The following is a 20,229-nucleotide window of genomic DNA, read 5'->3' as shown; positions in this document are numbered from 1 at the left end:
CTGCTACAACCAAAGCACAGATTATTAATGATGGCCAAAATCCACTTCTGGTGTAAGCCCCCATGGATCTTACAGCTACACTGCTCTTCCTTTCTCATTCACAAAAGACTAGTTTACTCCAGGGCCTCATGATGTATTGCTCACATTCTACAATTCTATTACCATTCCCCCTTTGCCTCCCCTTCCCCCCAAAAAGAAGGCATTTAAGACCAACTAATATTTTCACAGCAACAAAGGCTGTGAAAGCAGATACACCTCTGTAGACAGGGACACAAGAAGGAAAAAGCTGCAAGAATCTCGAATTCTTAGAAAATTGCTTCAGGTTTGTTTTATTTGTGGGCATGGGAAGGACCCTAAGAAGAGAGTTTTCTCTTTGATAGCAGCACTCCAGATAGGCGCTTCACCCTGACAGACACTCAAACAGAGGATTTAGAAAGAATAAAAGGCTGGCTGGATAAACCTCATTCCTCCACTCTGTCAGCTGTCAAAGAACAGCCTCACAGACAATTCAACGACTTAATACTCCAGGAGCTCTTAACTTCCATTAAGGAGGAGGAGTTGGTGAATTCTGGATGCAGTTGAAAACCTCAAACGCTGAAAATTTATTCTACTTTCCCTCTCCCTAGCAACCAAGCATCTGCATCTGCTGGAAAGCAGATTTTATTCTCTCCTGCTCCCAAATAATGCCAAATTGGAATAGAAAGAGTAAGGAATAGTCCTACAGGTACAGGCACTACAAGAAAGCACATGAGCATGCCAAGAGCATCTGTACACACATGAACACACGTGCATGACTGCACACGCACACAAGTGGGGGAAGGAGGGAACACTACTCACAAGTTAAATGTGAAATGTGAATGGCTGAATGAGGACAGGAAATGAAGACATTAATCACTTGTGAACTCCTAGTACACATTACAAGTGTACTTGGAGACTGCCACGGCTCAACTGCTCTGCACAATGCTAAAATGCAACATTTAAAGTCATTGTTGATGGGATTTAACCTTATGGCACAGCTATTTATTGCTGAAAACCAGGCTCTCTATATGCTGGCCTCATTCAGCACTTTTATGTTGGAGGACCTCTGCCTTTGTAACTGGACAGCACCACCAGTTTCTCATGACAAGAGGATCTGAAAGGGTACATTGAAAGGGTTTGGGAGTGGGTGCTTGCATCCAGTCAGAGCTGGAACAGGCACCAAGCACTCTGCCAGTCCACATCTAGCTTCATTCATGCCTCCAACACCACCAACTCCTTGTAAATTTCAGCAGGTGCATATACCTTACCTACATCATTCTGCAACAACATCCTGAATTTCACTGCCTTTAAATTGAAGCTATTATCTCCCCAAGAATAAACTAGGGAACAGATTGGGTAGGCTGACATACCTAGACCTATCTGCAAAACAATAGGCTTTTTAAGAAGTTTCACAGGAGTTCCATTTTTAGTATTTCTCCCAGGTAACTTCTAAGGGTATTTGCATAAGGAGAAATATCTATTATAAGTGAAAGAGAGATCCCTACATATAGATAATAGATGCAAACAAGAGAAACACTTGTTCAGAAGAGATTCTGCAAGGTCCTCTCCCTTTTCTGATGGGGCCAAGGATTGAGGGACACACTACCCATGAAGTCTGACAGCAGAATCACTCACCTAATGCTGTCACCACCACACTGACTGGTGCAGACGTCCTCTCCACCACCTTATGCCAGCTCCCATTGTGCAGTGGCACCCAGATAGCAGCTTCACAGAAGTAGTAGCCAGAGTCCTCCACGTCCACATCACGCACCAAGAGGCGATAGGAGTTCCTGTCCACGTGGCTGAGGCTGATCAGAGTTGAATCACTGACAACAGAATCATGGTCCATGCTCAGCAAGAGCTGAGCATCTGACAAGGTGTCATCAGGTGATGCAGAAAAATACCACATCACCTCTGCCTGGAAAATACCACTTCTGTCTGTTGTGATGTTGCATGTAAGATCCAGGGAGTCTCTTTCGGTCACAGACACATTGCTGGTTGAGATGACCACATCTAGAGCTTGGAAAGAGAGACACAAAAATTCAAACAAAAAAGTATTTTTTCATTTGTTGCTTTTAATAAAAAGAGTTCACTCCAAGTTATCCAGGACTTCACATTCTACAGTGGGAGCTTCTGAAGAGGCTCAGTAGCCCTACCTTCAAATGCCTGTTGGATATTGAGCCGAGTGATCTATTGCAAGGGCAAAACACATTATCAGTCAAGTAAGGGATGTGTGATGAGGGCAGAGGGGAGAAAGGGAGGGAGAACAGCATTTTTATAACTCAACAGCAACTGGTCCATGAAGGCTTTGTCTCGACCACAGACCGCACCCTCACCTCTGCACAGCAGGAAAATGTGTACAGGATTTTTCAGTCTCACAGGAGGGTCAAAGTGTTTTGGGACTACACCTCAGAAGACAAAGCATCTACAGAAATCACTAGGAACATTGGAACTCAGCATGGTTTCTGCTGACATTTTTGAGCTCCTCAAACAGATTTAGATGAGAAGTAGCCATGGCCACATGTTGGAATCCTGACTGACCTCAGGTGTGCTGCAAAAACATGAAATGGAAGCACACTGAAGGCAGCAGTAACTCCCTATACTGCTGATTTTTCCACTAACTACTCAGAACAACACACACTGGGATTTTTAAGCAACACCAACAGCCACTCAAAACACACTTAACAACCACTGGCCAGTGAATATTTTCAATATACGTATCACATATGGTCATAGCCAGCATTCAAACAGGACCAGACACAGAATGTTAAAAGAAAACCATGGAATCACAGCATCTAGACCAGAAGAAAAGCTGGCCTTAGTTACTGGTGAGCAGTGAACCAGGGGCACACTGTGTGTGTACATTTGTAAACCTCAGTGCAGATCATTCACCAAGTGACCTGCTCATTCCCTCGTTCTACACTGCCCAAAGATTAGATCTGGATCTCAGTGCAGCACTATTCCCACAGTGTGTAATGCAGCTGCTCCTAAAGTCTCCACTGAGGCCAGCAGACAGGGCTGCTACAGCCATGGCTCTTCTCAGCACGAGCAAGAACAGAGATACCTGCTTTAAACCAGCAGCTGTGTCTCTGCTGAGATCAGTGACTTCTATGTAAAACCATGTTCTACTACATAATAGTTCCCCATCTGCATAAACTTCCTTGGACTATCATCTGGAATGAGAGGCAACACAAAAAGGCTAGAGCCAAACTGAGTAGTCAGAACTATTGCCAATAAAACCAAGCAATGCTCATCTTACCTGATAACAGAGAGCAGTCAGACTGAACAGAGGGTAGCAGGCCCCACCTGAGTGCTGAAACCAAATCCAGATGAATCTCTCACTGGGACTTGCCTCACTGTCTTACTGGATTGGAATCACTAGGAAAGCCTAGCTAATTTAACAGACTAATACCAGAATACAAAATAAGATTCATCTGCAAGGTTAAGAGCAACATTTCTCCAGGGAACATTTTTATCTTCATGGAAGTGATAGGCATTCAAAATCTGGCAGTATATGCACATATAGGGACTTGGAGAGAGTTTACCCATAGGCATATAACCATTTACATCTCAAGTTCATTTTAGCATCCAAGTGCAGAGATTTCAGATGTCAGCACAAGATGCTCTTCAAGTCCTTCTGCAGGATGTGTATACAGCACTTTGCTGGAGAATAACCTATCCCCTTTAGCACAACTTTAAAAAAGCCTTCATACCCCTGACAAAGTGCCAGTGCTGCTAATGACTGAGCTTAAAATGAAGGCAAGAAAACCCGAAGCAAAACAAACCACAAAACAAACAAAAACCCCCACAACAGACAAACCACACACCCAAACCACATCAAAAAACTGTACCACTACTGGTCCTGACCAGCTTCATGCTGTTTTCAGCCACTGCAAAAGTGTGACAAAATAGAGAATTACAGCTCTTAATTAGGCAAGTCCTGTGTCAGCAGAGAGCACCTGTAAGCTTCGCTGTGCAACAGACACCCTGAAAGGAGGGGGCAGATTGATCCTGTCACTTTTCACAGGCTAAGTACCACCAAGACACTAAAACTACATCCAAACAAGCCAATCAAAAAACCCCAGACTTTTGGGTTCTCCCTATAGTGATTAAAGGATTACAAAAATGAAAAGATACCCTTCCTGTCTGAACAGTTCTAAAATACCGTGATAATCTCATATTTCTGAGGGACCATCACTGCCTGTTTTTCCACCTATTGAGTGATAAGATGCATCACCCCTGCTTTCCCTCCTCCAACCAGCAGTGATAATGCTAATGCAATCAAGTGCTTAGTGCATCTAGTCCTGAAATCTGTATGGGCAGGGATATCTGGATATCCTCAGCATAGCACTGCATGTATTTTTGTCTCCTTAGCCAAGCATGCAATGATGTGCTTAACAGAACCATTACTGTCCTAGACCCCTGCCAACACAGCAGAGCAATCAGACCGGTGATAAAAATCACTGCATAATTTGCCCTGTTAAATTATCACTGCCTCCCTCCTTTCTCTTGATCTTTCCATGCTATTTTAATAAATAACATACAGAAAAGCTTCACATCTATCACTGAATCACAAGCCACTTTCACTGGGGAAGTGCAGCTGTTTAGTGCTATGGAACACTATGTTAATAAAAGAGCAGAGGGAAGGTTTGGGGTGATCAGCTGTTAAATACAATGTTTATTTAAGAAATATAAAAACTATGCGCACTCTGAAGTAAACGAAGGATGAGATAAAATCTGGATCTAGGCATCTAAGAGGTTCCAGGCAATCCTCCCATGCCATCAACCCCCTTTTCCCAAAAATAAAGCTAGAAAAATTACGTCAAGGATGTAAACAGGCCAGCTATCCAAACAGCACCCTAGGTTCTGCTGGAATGCACCCTCCCTTCATTCAAAGCATCAGAGTCTGGACACAGCCCAGCGCCGTGACCCCAGCCCACCAGGAGCACTCACTGGTGCGCTGGATTGACACAGTGGCGATCTCCACGCTCTTCTCCTGGATCTTCTGCCACGAGCCATCGGCCCCTCTCACCCACTCGCTCACGAGGCACCTGTAGGCACCGCCGTCCGTGGAGGAAGCCTGGGACACGGATAACTGGTACGTGTCGTTGGCTCCCGTGTCCAGGCGGATGTCCCCGCTACGGTAGCGCTCCTCGTAGCCAGGGCCCGGCTGGAATTTGCCCTCGTGAGTCAAAGATAGGATGTCCTGCCAAGAGGATCCACTCTTGACCTGCCAGGTCACGTGCAGGTGAGTGTGCTCCGGTGAGGCGGTAATCGCTGAGCAGCGCAGCTTGAAGGAGTCGCCCTCAGACAGCCGGAGAGACATCGAGGAGCGAGCTTTGGAACCACTCACGGACAAGCCATCGGAAATCACTATTTGGGGGGGAAAAAAAACCCGAAAGATACAAGCATCATAAAACAGAATCAAGAAGAGAACACCCACAGCGACCTGTTCAGATATGAGGCAATAAAACCACCACAGAGCAACACCTCGCCAATCATTCCTTCTTCCACTCAAAAATATATTCCAGGAAGAAGGAAATTCAGCTGAAAAAGCAATAAAGGAAGTGCTCTGCTTTAAAAAAGCCAAGACAAGAATTCATTTAGCCTTCCACTCACTTTACTTTCTCATCTAAACATCATCATTTTGCTATTCCCATGCAAAACTAAGCTTGATATTCATGGGAGTAAAAGATAAGACATGGGAAAAGAAATAGTGTCCAAATGTAATACCGAAAAATGCTAAGTGATAGAGCAAAGATAGAATAAGACTGTAGCATCAACATGCTAAAGGAGAAAGAGAAGATTACCTCCTTCATACAGAAAGATCCCTAAATGTCACTAAAAATGAGAGAGAAGACAGCCTGTGGTTTTTACCTGAACTTAGCTTCTCTAACCAGAGGCTTAGGGACATGAAATATTTGCAGACATCTTCAGAAAACCCACCACTTAGTGTTTTATTTACATATTTACTAGACAGAAAAAAGAAAAGTGGTGTTTATAGTAAACAGCCTCTCTTCACTTCTTAACCTCACTTGCCTTTGCTATCATACTTCCCAATTTTCAATTCTGGCTTTAGGAGAATTAAAGAGGAATGAGAAGAAGAAGAAGAAAACAAATAAAAATCATAATGATCATAAACAACAGAAAGTCAACATTCTTAAGGGTACATCTATAATCATTATCAAAAACAAATTTAAAGCACACCTCACTCTTCAGAAATACCTTTCACTTGGACCTCTGCATCATAATTTCCCTGAACGGTGGCATCAGTGCTGGGCGTGGAACATTTGTATCTCCCTTGGTCAGCTGGCTGGATGTTCCTAATCACAAGTTCCACAGCATCGTTGCTGCTCCGTCTCAGTTTGATATCCCCGCGGCCCACGCGTTTTTGGTACTCCTCAGAGGTGAAGGTAGAATCCCAGGTACTCACTATCCGCACGAAGTCAGTCTCCCGGGAGAACTCCCAGTCAAAGTTCTGCTCACTGGGTCCATCATAGTCACTAACGCTGCAAGGGATCGCCACCTCCGTGCCCACCACTCGAATGAGGGGACCTTTGGGCACTCTCACAATGCGCCCTCTGCAGAAAGCTGGGCAGGAGAATGAAGAGTAACACACAGTTAAGGACAGGCTTCAACCAGGAAAGTAACAAGAATTAAACATGCCAAGGTTGGGCATCCCACTCCGCAGAAAGCAAGAACTAGTAAGAGCAGTATTTCCCATTAACATTTAATCTCACTGAATCAGGAGCCCCTACACCATTTTTAGTGTGGGCAATCTTTGTTTCACTGCTTATATAATACCACATGAGGTAACAAAATACTGAGAGAAAATTGTAAAGAGATAAAAAAAAGAAAAGAGAATTAGCCATAGATCCAATGGATAACAGTTTCTCTACTACAAGGCAAGTGCTATGTAAGATGTTTAAAAAAAACATTAATAAGTGGTTTTCATTACTACAATGAGGGCATAATCTAATCAGGAATTTTTATAAGACTTCTGCTGATACCATTAGAGAGTCTGAAGTATGAAATTAATTCTCCCCTCAATTGAGGGCCATGAGAATTTTACGACGACGTTCTCCAAAAACGAGTATAGTCACAGCTGCCCTGAAGGGTCATGGCTTCTCTCACATAGGTGAGATTCCTTGCCCTCCGAATTGATTTAAAAGGAAGAGCTGATTATAACAGACACAGTTTGCTTGAGTGGATTTCTGCAACCACACCTGTTTCTAGCACACACTTCATCTTTGGTGAAAGCCCAGAACACCTGGGAGCATGGCAGAGCAGGCTCCCTCAAAAGCAGAGGAACACACAGTGCTCAGACTGTGTTTTCTGGGACCGTCTCACCAGAAGGATAGAGGGACAGCAGCAGTTCTCTGCAGAAGGCTGGCAAAGCAGTATGTTATGCTCCAGGCAAAAGTGTGAACCACTTAAACAAGCCAGAGGACCTGGCAAAGACACAGCAAGAGACTTTTCTGGTTGATTTGGCTCTTGTAGTCCAGAGAATAACCCCAGCAGCTGCACATGGATTTTGGCAGGTCCTTACTTCTCCAAAGAGCAAACTGCTTTGATTCATAACTCCAACCAGAGAAATGTCTTCAGAGTACTACCTAAACTCAGCCTCCAGACATAAACAGCTTACTGCATCCCACCACTTCCGTATCCATAGCAAAATATTTTAACGGCCAGGTAGAACAGAAGCCAGAACACTGAAAGACCGATCTTCATACAACCAAGTAGATGTCTAACAACACCAAAAGCAGCTGGACCAAAAGGCTGATCACAGAGGAAAAGCCAAAGTTAAACAAACAACCCCCCAACACACAAAGTACAGCAACCCACATTGGATACAGTTCACCAAGTTCAGTGGGAAAGCCACCAGCTAGTGACATGAACACCAATATATTCTCTGACCCTTCCCCTCCCATCACTCTGCACATCTTCTTCCTGTAGATTAGGACCTTGCTTGCTGGCTTAGGCCCACCATGCCAATAGGTATCCAAGTGTGGGCAAAGGAGTCTTGTGCACAGAAACCCCCCACTGGGGAACCTGCTATAAAGCACAGCTTGTCCCCGCCAGAGAGGTGTGGAGAAGGATGTGTTAAAGAATAAGATTTCTGTGGGCATTTAAAAGCTACAAAGGCAGCTAAAAAGCTACACTGAGCAAAACTGCAAGAGAAAAAGTGTATTTTTATTTGCAGTTACAGTTCAGCAAGCAGATGAACCAAGGACTGGCACTGCCTTTACCTCCCCAGTTCAGAACTCCTACCATGCTCTTTACTTTGCAGTCTGTTCACATGTACAGGCTCAGTCATAATAGTCCAATTTCCTCATTGCCATGACCTTCTGTATTCAACATTAGTACTTCATTAAACTTATTTGTAATGCAGACTGGGGTTAATCTCTTACCCCTTCTATCCCTCCCAGAAGACTGTTATTATATACCTGATCAAGTGATTGACTAGGCCTAATAAGGAAGCTGGACTTTTCTGCACCATTCACACGTGCATTGGAGAGGAAAACCTCCACTGTCAATGTATTGTTTCCACAGCCAGATGTCTTCAAGGACACATCTCCAAACCCAAGCACCACGCTAAAATCATAAAATCATCCATACAGAAAAACAGTCAACAAAAAGTAAAGCAAGCTACAGGGCTCTGATATACTTCCTCACTAAATCTTAAGTTGCATTCAATCCTTCAACTTATCCTCTTACAGAAAGCAGTAACAGCAGCAGGTAAGCTTTAAAGCCTGACAGTCAAACCAGCTTCCAGCAAACCACTGTGAGAAGTCAGCTCAGGATCCTGACTGAGGGCCCTCTTCAAACACTGACATCTCTCTAGAAAATACTCTCTGGTGACACTAAAACAAGCAGACAACACTGTTCTGCGTGTGTCTTCAGCTGCAGACCCACATACCGTGCACCGCACTAATCCTATCTAGAGGTGACAAAGGCATGACTAATGTGGCAAGGGCTGCACATTTGTGTTTGAGATTAGCACCACCAGCTCAGTTTCTCTTCTTCCAAGGTCACTAAAGACCCTTTGACACCAAGTGAAGGTAGGGGGTGATTAGCACCTTCCTACAAAAAGGCAAGCCAAAGGAAAAGACAGGAGCACAGGGAGTCCTCACCAGATCTGTAAAGCCATGATTATCCCCCTCCCTCCAGCACAGTCCCACAAGCAATTCCTGTTTAACCCAAGGCTGGAAGGAAGGCAGTGGAATAGGCTGCAGAAGAGAAGAGGGACGAGTTGTAACAGAATTTTGTACTTTCCAAACAATAACATTTGTTACTGCAAAGATAAATCAGGATTCTGGTACAGCAGGAGCAGAGGCAACATCACCAAGTAAGAGGTGAGAACTTCCTGCAGAGCAGCTGCTGTGACCTCCGCACAAGTGAGGAGGAGCGTGCACAGGGCAGACACTCCAAGGGTGAGCTGCATTTCTAAGTGACCCAGCAGGCTGTGAATTCAAGGTTCTGCCTTTGGTCCTGCAGCAAGAATATCCCTAGAGACTAAACAAGGTGTTATGTTCTTTGCTGTGCATTAGGGATTAACATTTCATGTAACTGTGGCATAAGTAGCTACAGACACAGTGCTACGGACACTGATCTTGGCAAAAGGTGAGCTCCATATTATTCTGGCAAATAAGTGAGGAGCTTTTACAAATATTTTATTCTTACAGAGCCTTGTGTAACTTGCATACACTCCCTCACCTTCCCAGAGTAGTCATGATACAAGAGCCTAAAACTCTGTAAATCTGTTGGAAACATTTATTTTTCATGACAGCCAATATATTTCACTGTTAATATAAGGTGACAGGTTCTTAATGAATTCATCTGAATCCCATTTAACTATAGAAACAGATGGAGGAGGACAAAACAATGTAAACACTAGTGACAGAAAACAAAAGAACTTTGACAATTCTGCATTTTTCAGCATCACTGACCTCACCAAAGATGGGTATTCAGTAAGAACTCAATAACTGGATCTGAGTTCGTGTTGGACATCAAACTTTCCCAAGCACAAGGTTAACTGCCTAAATACAAAACTTTATTTTCACTGAGTTACCAGACCACCAGATGAAATTGCAAGGATCCGTTTTCCAAAACAAAAGGAAATTGAGCCCCTCTAAGGAGGACAGCACACAAACACACAAGGCCTCCTTGGGCTCATTAGACAGGTGACGGCACTACCAGGCAACACTGGTCCTTTTGCAGGGCTGGGCCAGAAACACACAAATGTAAGACAACCACAGAGCCCTAGTGGGGTACTTGTCAAGCACTTGATTAGAGGATTCTCCCATGGAAATGCATTAAATACTCCACCAGAAACAGGGACACAGCATGGCTCGAGGTAGAATAATAATAAACTGGGGTCTGCCGTATTAGTAAGACAGAGGCAAGACAGCTCAGACATAGCCAAGGCAGCTTTGGGCTATTACTTTTTCCCTAGCAGTGGTTCATAAATTTGTCCCACCACCCAGGTGCACCATCTCATTGCTGGCATTAAATTAAATCCTTCCAAAAAGGAGAACAAGGAAAGCAGATGATTGAATAGATAGACTGTGAAGTCAATCAGAGTGCATTAAATAGCAACCTGTCATTTTCAGGATAACCGAGAAAACAAGGCAGAAAAACAGTCCAGGATCAACAGAACAGGTAGTCTGCTGAAACTCTCAACAAGCTACAAAACTCCTCAAGGAAAGGGCTGGTTATGGATTTCCCTTTGCATTAGGGACATGTGGAAAGTCTTCTAGGAGCTTCATTTCCATATACATTTTGCATCTGTGTATCACTTATGAAAGAACAAGATGAAAAGTAACCTGTGGAGTCATCCACCAGGCGGAGACGGTATTACTGTTGCAAAGAACACACTTGTGCTTCAGCACTCTCTCACAAGGTGCTTCCCCCAGCCTGCACCAGACAGCTCTATCTAATAAGAAAACCTGCTCTTGTAGCAGCCCAGAGAAGGAGGTCGCCTCCACATCCGCCAGCCAAAGGAAAATGCAATCTGACATGCAGTAGGAAGCCAATTAAAGTCAAAAAAGTAAGAGCTAACGAATGAGTAAATTGGCTCAGACTAAGCACTCGAGCCTCTGCATCAGAAAGACTTAGAACACACAGTCCAGCTCCTCAACCAAGGCAGTCACAGGAGACACAGCGACAACTTTGCTGACGCCTTTCATCTCAAAAGAGCTTTCCGAACAAAAGGTTGTTTCATTTGCCAACTAAACATTACCATGTCTGGGGAGGAAATACCCAGCAGCCCTTTCAAATTCACAACAGTTTATGACAGGAAAAAAAATACTGCAGCCAGTTTTGCAAACGGCGGTAACGATCCTCCCTCCATCCCTCCCTGGACTCCTCCATTTACTTCCAGTCAAGGCAGCCCTTGCTGCAGCACTGTGGGAGTGGGCTGAGCAGGGGCAACCCTTCTTGTGCCACGTGGAGTATGAGCAATGGATCCCCCACCATTAAAGCTGTGCACTCTGCCTCCTATCTCTAGCAAAATCCCAAACCTCTCACTCCAGTACTGAACTCCTTAACTGCAGTGTTTGCGACGCATGAAGCCATTTTCCAAACTGAAGAAAAAAAATTATTTTGCCTGGTTTTTTTTTTTTTAGCCCACCAGAGTCACGTCCACTCAAATACTCTTCCTCTCTTTTCAAAACAGAAATTATCAGGCTCCTGCTGGGAAGCATTCAGCAACTTTCCCTGGTGAGCAGGCAGGTGAAGCGACAGGAAGCATGCCAAACATTCACAGGCTCTCCTCTTGGGAAGGAGAGCCAAAGCATATCAGCACAGGAGATTACAATCCTTATCTCCAATCTGCCCTTCTTCCCCTTGCCTCTCCTCCCAGCTTCAATTATAATCAGGCAGCTACACATCAAGAATGTCATCAGTGACTATCTGGGAGAGAAAGAACAAGTTATACCAAACACACCTAAAATGTTTGAAAACCTTTCAATACTGTTAAGGCAGTAATTTCTTTAACATATAAATAACATGATTTTCCTAGAAGAGGCACATTTAAACAAACATTTTACTTTGGTATTTCTTCCACTTTTTAAACGCAGTCAATTAAATTTTCTACACTACACTGGAAAGTCTGAGAGGAAAAGTCAGAGATTAAGCAGAAAAGGGAAGTTCTTGAAGTACCAGAAAGGCAGCTAACTATCAAGATTTCCATATTAGTCTCAAAAAGAAAAGTAAAAACCAAAATGAAATAAGTGAGATCCCTTTACCATTCCTGCTTAACACATGACATCATCATATCCTTCTTTCCAGTGTAGACAAACACACAGCAGGGATTGGGATGTATGCTAAATAAAATGGTAGGCTATTCCTATTCTTTCCAAATTACAAAATTCAGATCGCCCTAATCAGCAGAAGGAACCCAGACCTTACAACCAGCCAGCCTGCACAGGGAAGGAACTAGGTGCTCCTTTAAAATAAACCAAATTTGATTCTTAATGTCAAAGTTGTAATCACCACACTAGCCTGGGATCATCTGAGGCACGCAGAAGGGCTCCCTCCATACCTTGCAAGAAAACAGTCGTGTTACACCTCCCTGGCTGCAATACTCCCTTACCTAAAAAAAGTCTGATAGATTTTTATGGCTTGAAAAATCTGCAGCTATCATCTGAAGATATCAGAGAAGAGCAAATGAAAGAGTCCGTGAGACAGACATTTACATTGTTCTTTCCCAAGCGGCTAGGATTCTTTTTTTAGATAATGTAGAGCTCTTATCAAAAGGAATTAGCCTGGGTGTAATTGCTTAAAACCCATTATCTCTATCAGGATGAAGAAACGCATACTGCATCTTAAGTGGAGCCTCAGAAAGGCTATCTGGATTGCAAGGCTGCTGGATTGCTCTAATCCCCATACCATCTGAGATCTCAGAAAAGCCACATTTCCAGCACAGGGTGAAAAAGCAAGTACCTTCCCAGCTGAACTCCCTCTATACCATGTGGACAAACATTCATGTGAAAGCATGTGAATGTTAATTTCGCAGCACAGGAACAACCTGCTGTCTTCACCACTCACCCCTCTCACCCACTGCCAGCAAGAAGTGGGATTTCAAAAGCACCTAAACAAACCACGAGGCTTTCACTAGGACACAGTTCTCAGTTATCACAGAACCGCAGAATGGTTTGGGCTGGAATGGACTTCTAAAGATCATCTCGTTCCAACATCCTGCCATGGGCAGGGGCAGCTTGCACTAGACCAAGTTCCTAGAAGTTTCAGCCCACCTGACCTTGAACACTTCAAATGATGGGGCATCCACAGCTTTTCTGGGCAACCTGCTCCAGTGTCTTTCCACCCTCATCAAACAGATTTCTTTTTAATATCCAATCTAAACCTGCCCTCTTTCAGTTTAAAGCCACTATCCCTTGCCCTAGCACCACTGGTCCAAACAGAAAAAACAAACAAACAAACAACAACAACAAAAAAAAAAAACACCTAGCAGGCAAAGATAATACCAAAGATGACGTTTTAGATTCTCTGGATGTCAAACAATTCCATCACATATAATCTCTATTCCCTTTCCCTATCACTGACTGACAGTTAAAGATAAAAGGCTCTATCTAAGAACTACTTTTGACAAGTCTCTAAAATGCATCTGGGAGCAAAAAAGAAAGGAGATGGGAAAAAACCCCCATGAAATGCAGGAATTAACATGTCACTTCCTCCTGGGTCTTACCTGACAAACCTGTCCCTACTAATGGCCTTCATTTACTGTCCTCCAAATAGTCTCAGAGATATCCATTTTTATCCTACTCTGACAGAGCAGCCCATTTAGGTTACCTGGTGACATCTGACCCAAAAAGTCCAGGTGGACTGCAAGTGGTATTTAGACTGCCACACAAGACAGGTGATTTTCTGTTGCTCTTCCTCAGAAGCAATTTGTGTTGCAGAGGAGAAGTTCAATATGTTACATTCTAAGGAAAACAGGTGACAAAGCAGTAAAGCCCACAAGTCAAGGCTTGAGAGCGTAGTTGGAAACCAGGCTGCAAGTATTTCTAGAAATGCTGCATCTACAATACCTTCACATTTCCTTCAGTGGGGAGGAAGGACACAGGTTAAAAAACACCTACTACTAATGCCAACTTGAGCAAGAGCAGTATTTTTAAAAAGTCCCCAAACTGGAATATACAGAATTAAAATCAGTGCTGTTCTGCAACATCATTAACTTGCACTTATCTCTTATCTTAAATCTTTCCCAAAGCAGTTGGAACCAAGCAGAGCAGTCCAAATCCATTTGTTCTATACTGCAATTTCCTCTGGGCAGAGACAAACCATTTTCTTTGCTCTGTGTGGAATGCACCACACCACTAGGATTAAACTGAACTTTTTGGGGATAAACAATTGGAATAGATAATTTCTAAATCTGCATCTACATTAAATAAAAATCGTATACTGAGTGAAAATCCAAGATAAAAAATCCTAGAAAGATCATATTAAAATACTAAAAGCTACTAGTTTTTTTACCAGCAGGTCTTTAAAGAGGACATAGCATGTAGCAGAGCTGATAAAGCTGGAAAGCTAAGAAAAAGCATTTTGTCAAAAGACTTTTTTAAAAGATGTATGAATAGCAATATCCATGTGTTTCACAAATCTGTAATTTGTATAATATATATGTATTTTAAAAAGGAAATCTGGAAACACTCCCTCCTCTCCCGAAAATAATTTCCACTATCATCACCCCTTTTTCCTCCCAAAGCAGAAAGCATTGATTTTTACTAGTGTGAAGTAATAATTTGTTTTCCAACTTATCTTTAATGTTAGGTAATACACAAAAAAACCTTTTAAAAATGCTTACAAAAAAAGGGCTGAAACCAACAGAAAGTCTTTTACTCTTCATTGACAATTACACTAAAACCAAAAAGTAAAGCAAGAAAAAGCACAAGCAGCTGTTTGGAGGTTTTGGGGGCGGCCAGTTTTCTTAGGTGATCATTCTGCCTTGCTTTTAGGTGTGAGCTTTTTTATTTGGTGTTTGGGATGGGGGGGCAGGCTGCAGGAGGTTTTTGTTGTTGGTTTTTTATGTTCTTTACCTGCTTAAATTTGGTGGCACTTGTCCACTGCAATGTTACCCAACACCCCACTCGTAACAGACAAGATCCTGTCTAAAGCCAAGTTAAATCTAAAGGGGATTGGAAAACGAAATTTAAAAAGCCAAATACTTTCATAACCTAGATATTAGTAATCTTAACCTCCACTTCTCCAAGAATTATTTTGGGGTTCACTTCAAATCTCCACGCACTCATTTCCTAACAAGCATTTCACAGGATGAGCAAAGACATCCCGGAGGCTTCAGCAAATGCAGCAACAGAGGCCCATCACAGAAGTCAGCAGCCACAACGCCAAATGACACAACACACACACACTTGGGCTCTCAAACTCTCCAGCTGGGATCCTGAAGGGCAGCTTCCCTCTGCCCGCATCTGCTGTTGTGAGAGATTATGGAAGGAGGTGGCTGGGCAGCCAGGCTGCTGGAACTGCTGAACAAGGCAGCATATGGCACTGGCCCACCTTGGCTCCACGCTTGACAACTGATTTGCAGCCACAGAAACCAGTGGGGGGATGGAGCTCAGTGTTTTAGAGCAATCCTTTTCACCCGTAATTTAATTTTCTAACGCTCTCATCTTCACTGTAAATAATCTCCAAGCAAGCAGCCACATTAAAAATGCCAACAGCAGATGCACAGAGAACGGGTGTTATGGCACGGAAACGAGTGCCTGTGCCTTGTCGGCACATGTAGGTAAGCGCAGCAGCACAGCTACTGCCAGGTCTTTTTGCAGCAGATCTACTTGGACAGACTAACCAACTAGACCAAATTGGAAAACCAGGAACAGTTAGGAACAGATAACAGGCATTCCTGGTTTCAGGCTTAGTGCTCACTGCATCCCACTGTTTCTTTACATAAAGGTGAGCACAAAGATATCTACAGCCAGGCAGAGAGGACATAAGCTAACACAGTCACCTAACTTGTGCTCTAGCAACTGGTGCCCCCAGAGGACTTCACTTGGGCACCTACACAACCACCATATCCATACTGATGTCTGAAACCTGGAAAACTGGAGGCTGGTGTTTTCCAAGCCCTGCTCTCGAAGCCCATAGATCCAATTAGAGCCAAAAGCCAAATTCAGGTCATGCAGAGCAACAGTGTTTAGTATGTTAATCTCTGTGGAGCCTGCACGGTGTTTTTCTCCTGGATGACCAGGAACTGCACGCATGCGTGCACACAGAGAGTATGATTTAAGACACATCAGGGCTCTTCCTCCTTTAAGACAAGATTTACATAACTAATTCTGTAATTGAGAACAGGACTGCAAGGTATTTACAGTACTTGATGCTGCTGAGCTTTCATTATTTGCTGTGGGAGAGACAATGAGACTCTCTTGCCCCAGAAAAGATAGGTAGTCTCATCTGTAGCATAAAAAAAAAAAAAAGAGACTGAATTACCCATTTCAGGAAGAAATATTTTCCATTACAGAATCATTTCTTACTTCCAAAGCAGGGGGTCAGTGGGGGCAAGAGAAGAAAAGAGGTCTGGATAAGAAAAAAGATGAGAGGTCAGGGACATAAAACAACATCTAGAAGGCACACAGGGATTCCAGTCAAGGTCTCTGTGCAACCCCCACACAGACAGTTAAATAAAATTACCCCCAGATGGGTCTGCAAAACAGCTGGCTTTGAAAACAGGCATGCCACAGCACTCTTCATTATTTGAAAGGGACAAATACCAACACAAGACAGTTCTGGAAACACAGGGAAAAGCCTCACAAACAACATTCAAATCAATATGGCTGGTTTCATTAACACTCCTGAAAATTTAGAATAAAGTTTTAGGTCAGTGGAAAGAATTCAAGATGGACTCCTTATTTCCTTCACTAATATTTGGGAAGAAAAAAAAAAAAATCCCCATCACCAAGAAAATTAAGACTAGGACAACAGTCTACTTTAGCACTGGTACAGTCTAAAAAGAGAAAAGGCTGTAGAGGGCAGCTGGTGCTAAGCCCCCAAAAATCACATTCTGCATGTTTGGGGCATTGCAACACACCAAAGATCCAAGACACCTGAAGCACAGCAGATATGCTCCTAGAGTGACACTTCTGGTTCAGTTACATCCAAAGGAATACTAACTGCACACTCAGATGGCTTCCCAGTAAAAAGCAAAGTGCAGAAACTGGGACAATGAGGAGATTCACCTCAGAAATACAGCCAAAACGGTAATGAAGATGCAACCTGTGTGCTCTTAAAGGACTGTTCACATTTGAAGCTCAGTGTGGAAATGGAAACTCTTCCCTAAATCACAAATGTGAGCTAAAGCCATGAACTAAAGCCAGGATTTGAAATCCACCCACACTTCACAGCATCACTTATGCCTGCTCAACAAATTTAACAGCCAAAATTTCCAAAAAAGCATGCAAGAGTCAAAAATTTCCTGGCATTCAGTGCCTCCAAGAGCTTGAAGGCAAATTAGCTGTGTAATTAGCTGTCTGTGGCCCTGAATCCTACCTCTAGAAAGCTGTTCTCACATGTGAAAGGAAACAGTATTGTATGCTGCTGCTGTTTAATTTCCTGGAAGATTAATTCTACTGGACAGAAGAAGAGATTTTCTGGAACAGGTGGGCAGGTATGTGCATGTGGGCAACAAAAAAGAGATTCAGAAACCAGCAAAGCACTGAGCAAGCACCTGGTGAAATTCCACTCCCAATTACCCAATCCTGGAGAAAAACAAACACTTCTACTTGTGACTTCTAGAGCAAGCAAAAAAAAAAAGAGAGGAAGAAAGAAGAAGCACTCTGCTCTTGTGTGACCAAAGTTAGCTAGTTCTAGAAAGGAAAAGGTTCAATTACCAAAAATGCCTGAGCATTAACCTTCTGGGGAACCAAGTCTCCTTGGTAAAGTTCCAGGCTCACAGTCCCAAGCCTTCCATCGCCTCTGAAAACCTTGCCCTGTATTCATTGCAGGTATTTTGTTACATCCAGTAGCAGAATAGCAAGGCTCATCAATTCAGCACCTGGCCGAAGAAGACCAGCAGTCTTTTCACATTCCCCATCACAAATTTGAAGTCCTTTCTCCCTTTAGATTATATGCCAGAAAGTTATCACTGTTATCTGCTTTGATTAAACTCGCAGCATTTGCCGCAGTACCTACTCTGGCCTCTACAATCAGTCCTGAACAGCCTCCCTGCTACACACAGGAACACGTAGCACTACAGATTGTCACACACGTTCAAGCTTCCAGGAAGAATGTGATGCGATTAGACATGAGAAAACCCACATGTAGCCACTTAATAAAGGACTATCACAGCACAGTACCACTTGGAGTCTTAGCAAAGTTTGGGGTTCAGTCTTTAGCTACCCGTTTTCATTTAAGCATGCCCAAATACACATTTTAAAATGCTTCCTGTTATATTAAGGAATGTATGTCCTAGGTAGATACTTTGCTGCTGTCATTGGCATGCTATGCATTGAACAGTCAACATCAGAGGTGATGAAAGGGAAAGTTAACACACAAAGATCAGCTAATAGGTGCCAACACCCAGGACATTTCAGAAACCAACTTCAGAGGTGGCCAAATGCAACACCCATGAGCCAGCAAACACCTGGAGGAATTAGCCATGGTTAAGCACGTTAAGGCCAGGTTGGATGGAGCTCTGAGCAACCACAGTGGAAAGTGTCCCTCTCCATGGCAGGAGGGTTTGGAACTAGATGACCTTTAAGGTCCCTTCCAACCCAAACCATCCTATGATTCTGTGAGGATACCATCTGTAACTTAGGAAGCTTCCAAGCTACATATGATGAGATGATACATGAGGATAGTAATAGGCTGTGTTCAACTCTTCGTTAGGTTTCCACTCGTGGGCACTGTCAGAGGCAAGACCTGAGGCTGAATACATCCTTCCCCTCTCTTCCACAGCCTCAGGAAGGAGGAGCTTGGAGGCACTACCCTTTTACCACTGCTGCTCCTCAGTGGCGCCCAGGCTGGTTACTAGGCTGGGCCCAGCAGTGAGAACAGAGACAAAAAAAGGAATGAAAGAACACAGAATTTTCAAGTAACTCCAAAATCAGAAGCAAGGGAATCCTTTTGAGCATGAAACAAGAGTGAAAGGCGGGTAGAGAACCAACATGACATTAAAATAGCAGGAGGAGGAGAATACGATTTTTGAAAGACACCCAGAGGGAAAATGCTTAATTGTTTCTTTTCTACTCCAGTCTCCATGCAGAACTATTCTAGGTTACACTATTTAATAAGACAACCTACGCACAAAATAAGTAGCTGTTAATATTTGGGTGAAACTTGGGATATGCTGAAATTATTCGGTAACTAACACTTATAATCAGCTTACATTGAAACAGACAGCAGATTGCAGGCACCCCGGGCATCCTCACGTTTGCTGCGTCAGAAAGAACAGTTATGTCCCACAGCACATTGCTCAGCAGAACAAAAGACTCTGCATCCCAATGGACAGCACACCATCCATCTTGTGGATCCTGCACTGGTGCACATACGCAGCACAACAACTGCAGACAACACCTCAAGTACACATTGCAGAAGCAACAGTGCACTGCAGACTAAGCCTCAGAAGTCTCCAGCAACCCCTGTGTTGATGCAAACAAAATTTTAGTATCAGTTGAAATTATGTCTAGTGCAAACGCGGTGGCTGTCTAACACCATGAGAATGGGACTGGAAAGTACACCACCAATTTAGAAAGCCAAGGGTGCTAAAATTCACCTGGAGAGCTGTAGATGGATTTGGCCACAAACACTAGAATTAGCAGCCCACGCTTTTAAAGCATGAGAGAAAAGCCTCAGTAGCAGCTTTTAAGTACCTTTGGGATTTCTAGTGAACAGGTGTCTCCCTGAATTATCCCCTTCACTTGAGGGCAAACAGCCCTTGGGTAACAAAGGATGTACTCACTGCACAGAGAGCCAATGTTCCCCAGAGGTACTTCTCACTGGGCCCAGAAAGCCAAAGCATGAAACACTCCCGTCCAACGAGCAGAGCAAGCCCTGATCCCTGTGCCAGAAGACATCCTGGAAGCCATGCCAAGGCAAAGAGACCTGTTCATCAGCCTTAGCACTAGAGACCACATGAACTGACACATCCCTCCAAATGCAAGCACAAAACACAGACCCATATGTAAGGAAACAGAAGGAAATCAGAAATGTGACATATATTTGTACCATACCAAC

General features: G+C 43.5%; 1 protein-coding gene across 1 annotated transcript in view; it reads right to left on the bottom strand.

The window, feature by feature from the left end:
• Nucleotides 1-20,229, bottom strand: part of PTGFRN (prostaglandin F2 receptor inhibitor) — a 67,094-nt gene that overhangs the window by 31,091 nt on the left and 15,774 nt on the right. The window contains exons 2-4 of the mRNA XM_039555724.1: nt 6,244-6,609; nt 4,972-5,391; nt 1,654-2,037 (exon numbers count right to left, since the gene is read on the bottom strand). Of these exons, the coding sequence (XP_039411658.1) occupies nt 1,654-2,037; nt 4,972-5,391; nt 6,244-6,609 (1,170 nt within the window). The remainder of the gene's footprint in view (nt 1-1,653; nt 2,038-4,971; nt 5,392-6,243; nt 6,610-20,229) is intronic.

The sequence above is a fragment of the Corvus cornix genome, chromosome 1 (genome assembly GCF_000738735.6).
Source record: "Corvus cornix cornix isolate S_Up_H32 chromosome 1, ASM73873v5, whole genome shotgun sequence".
NCBI lineage: Eukaryota > Metazoa > Chordata > Aves > Passeriformes > Corvidae > Corvus > Corvus cornix.
Note: the sequence above shows the minus strand (reverse complement) of the source record. Positions and strands in the feature narration are given on the sequence as shown.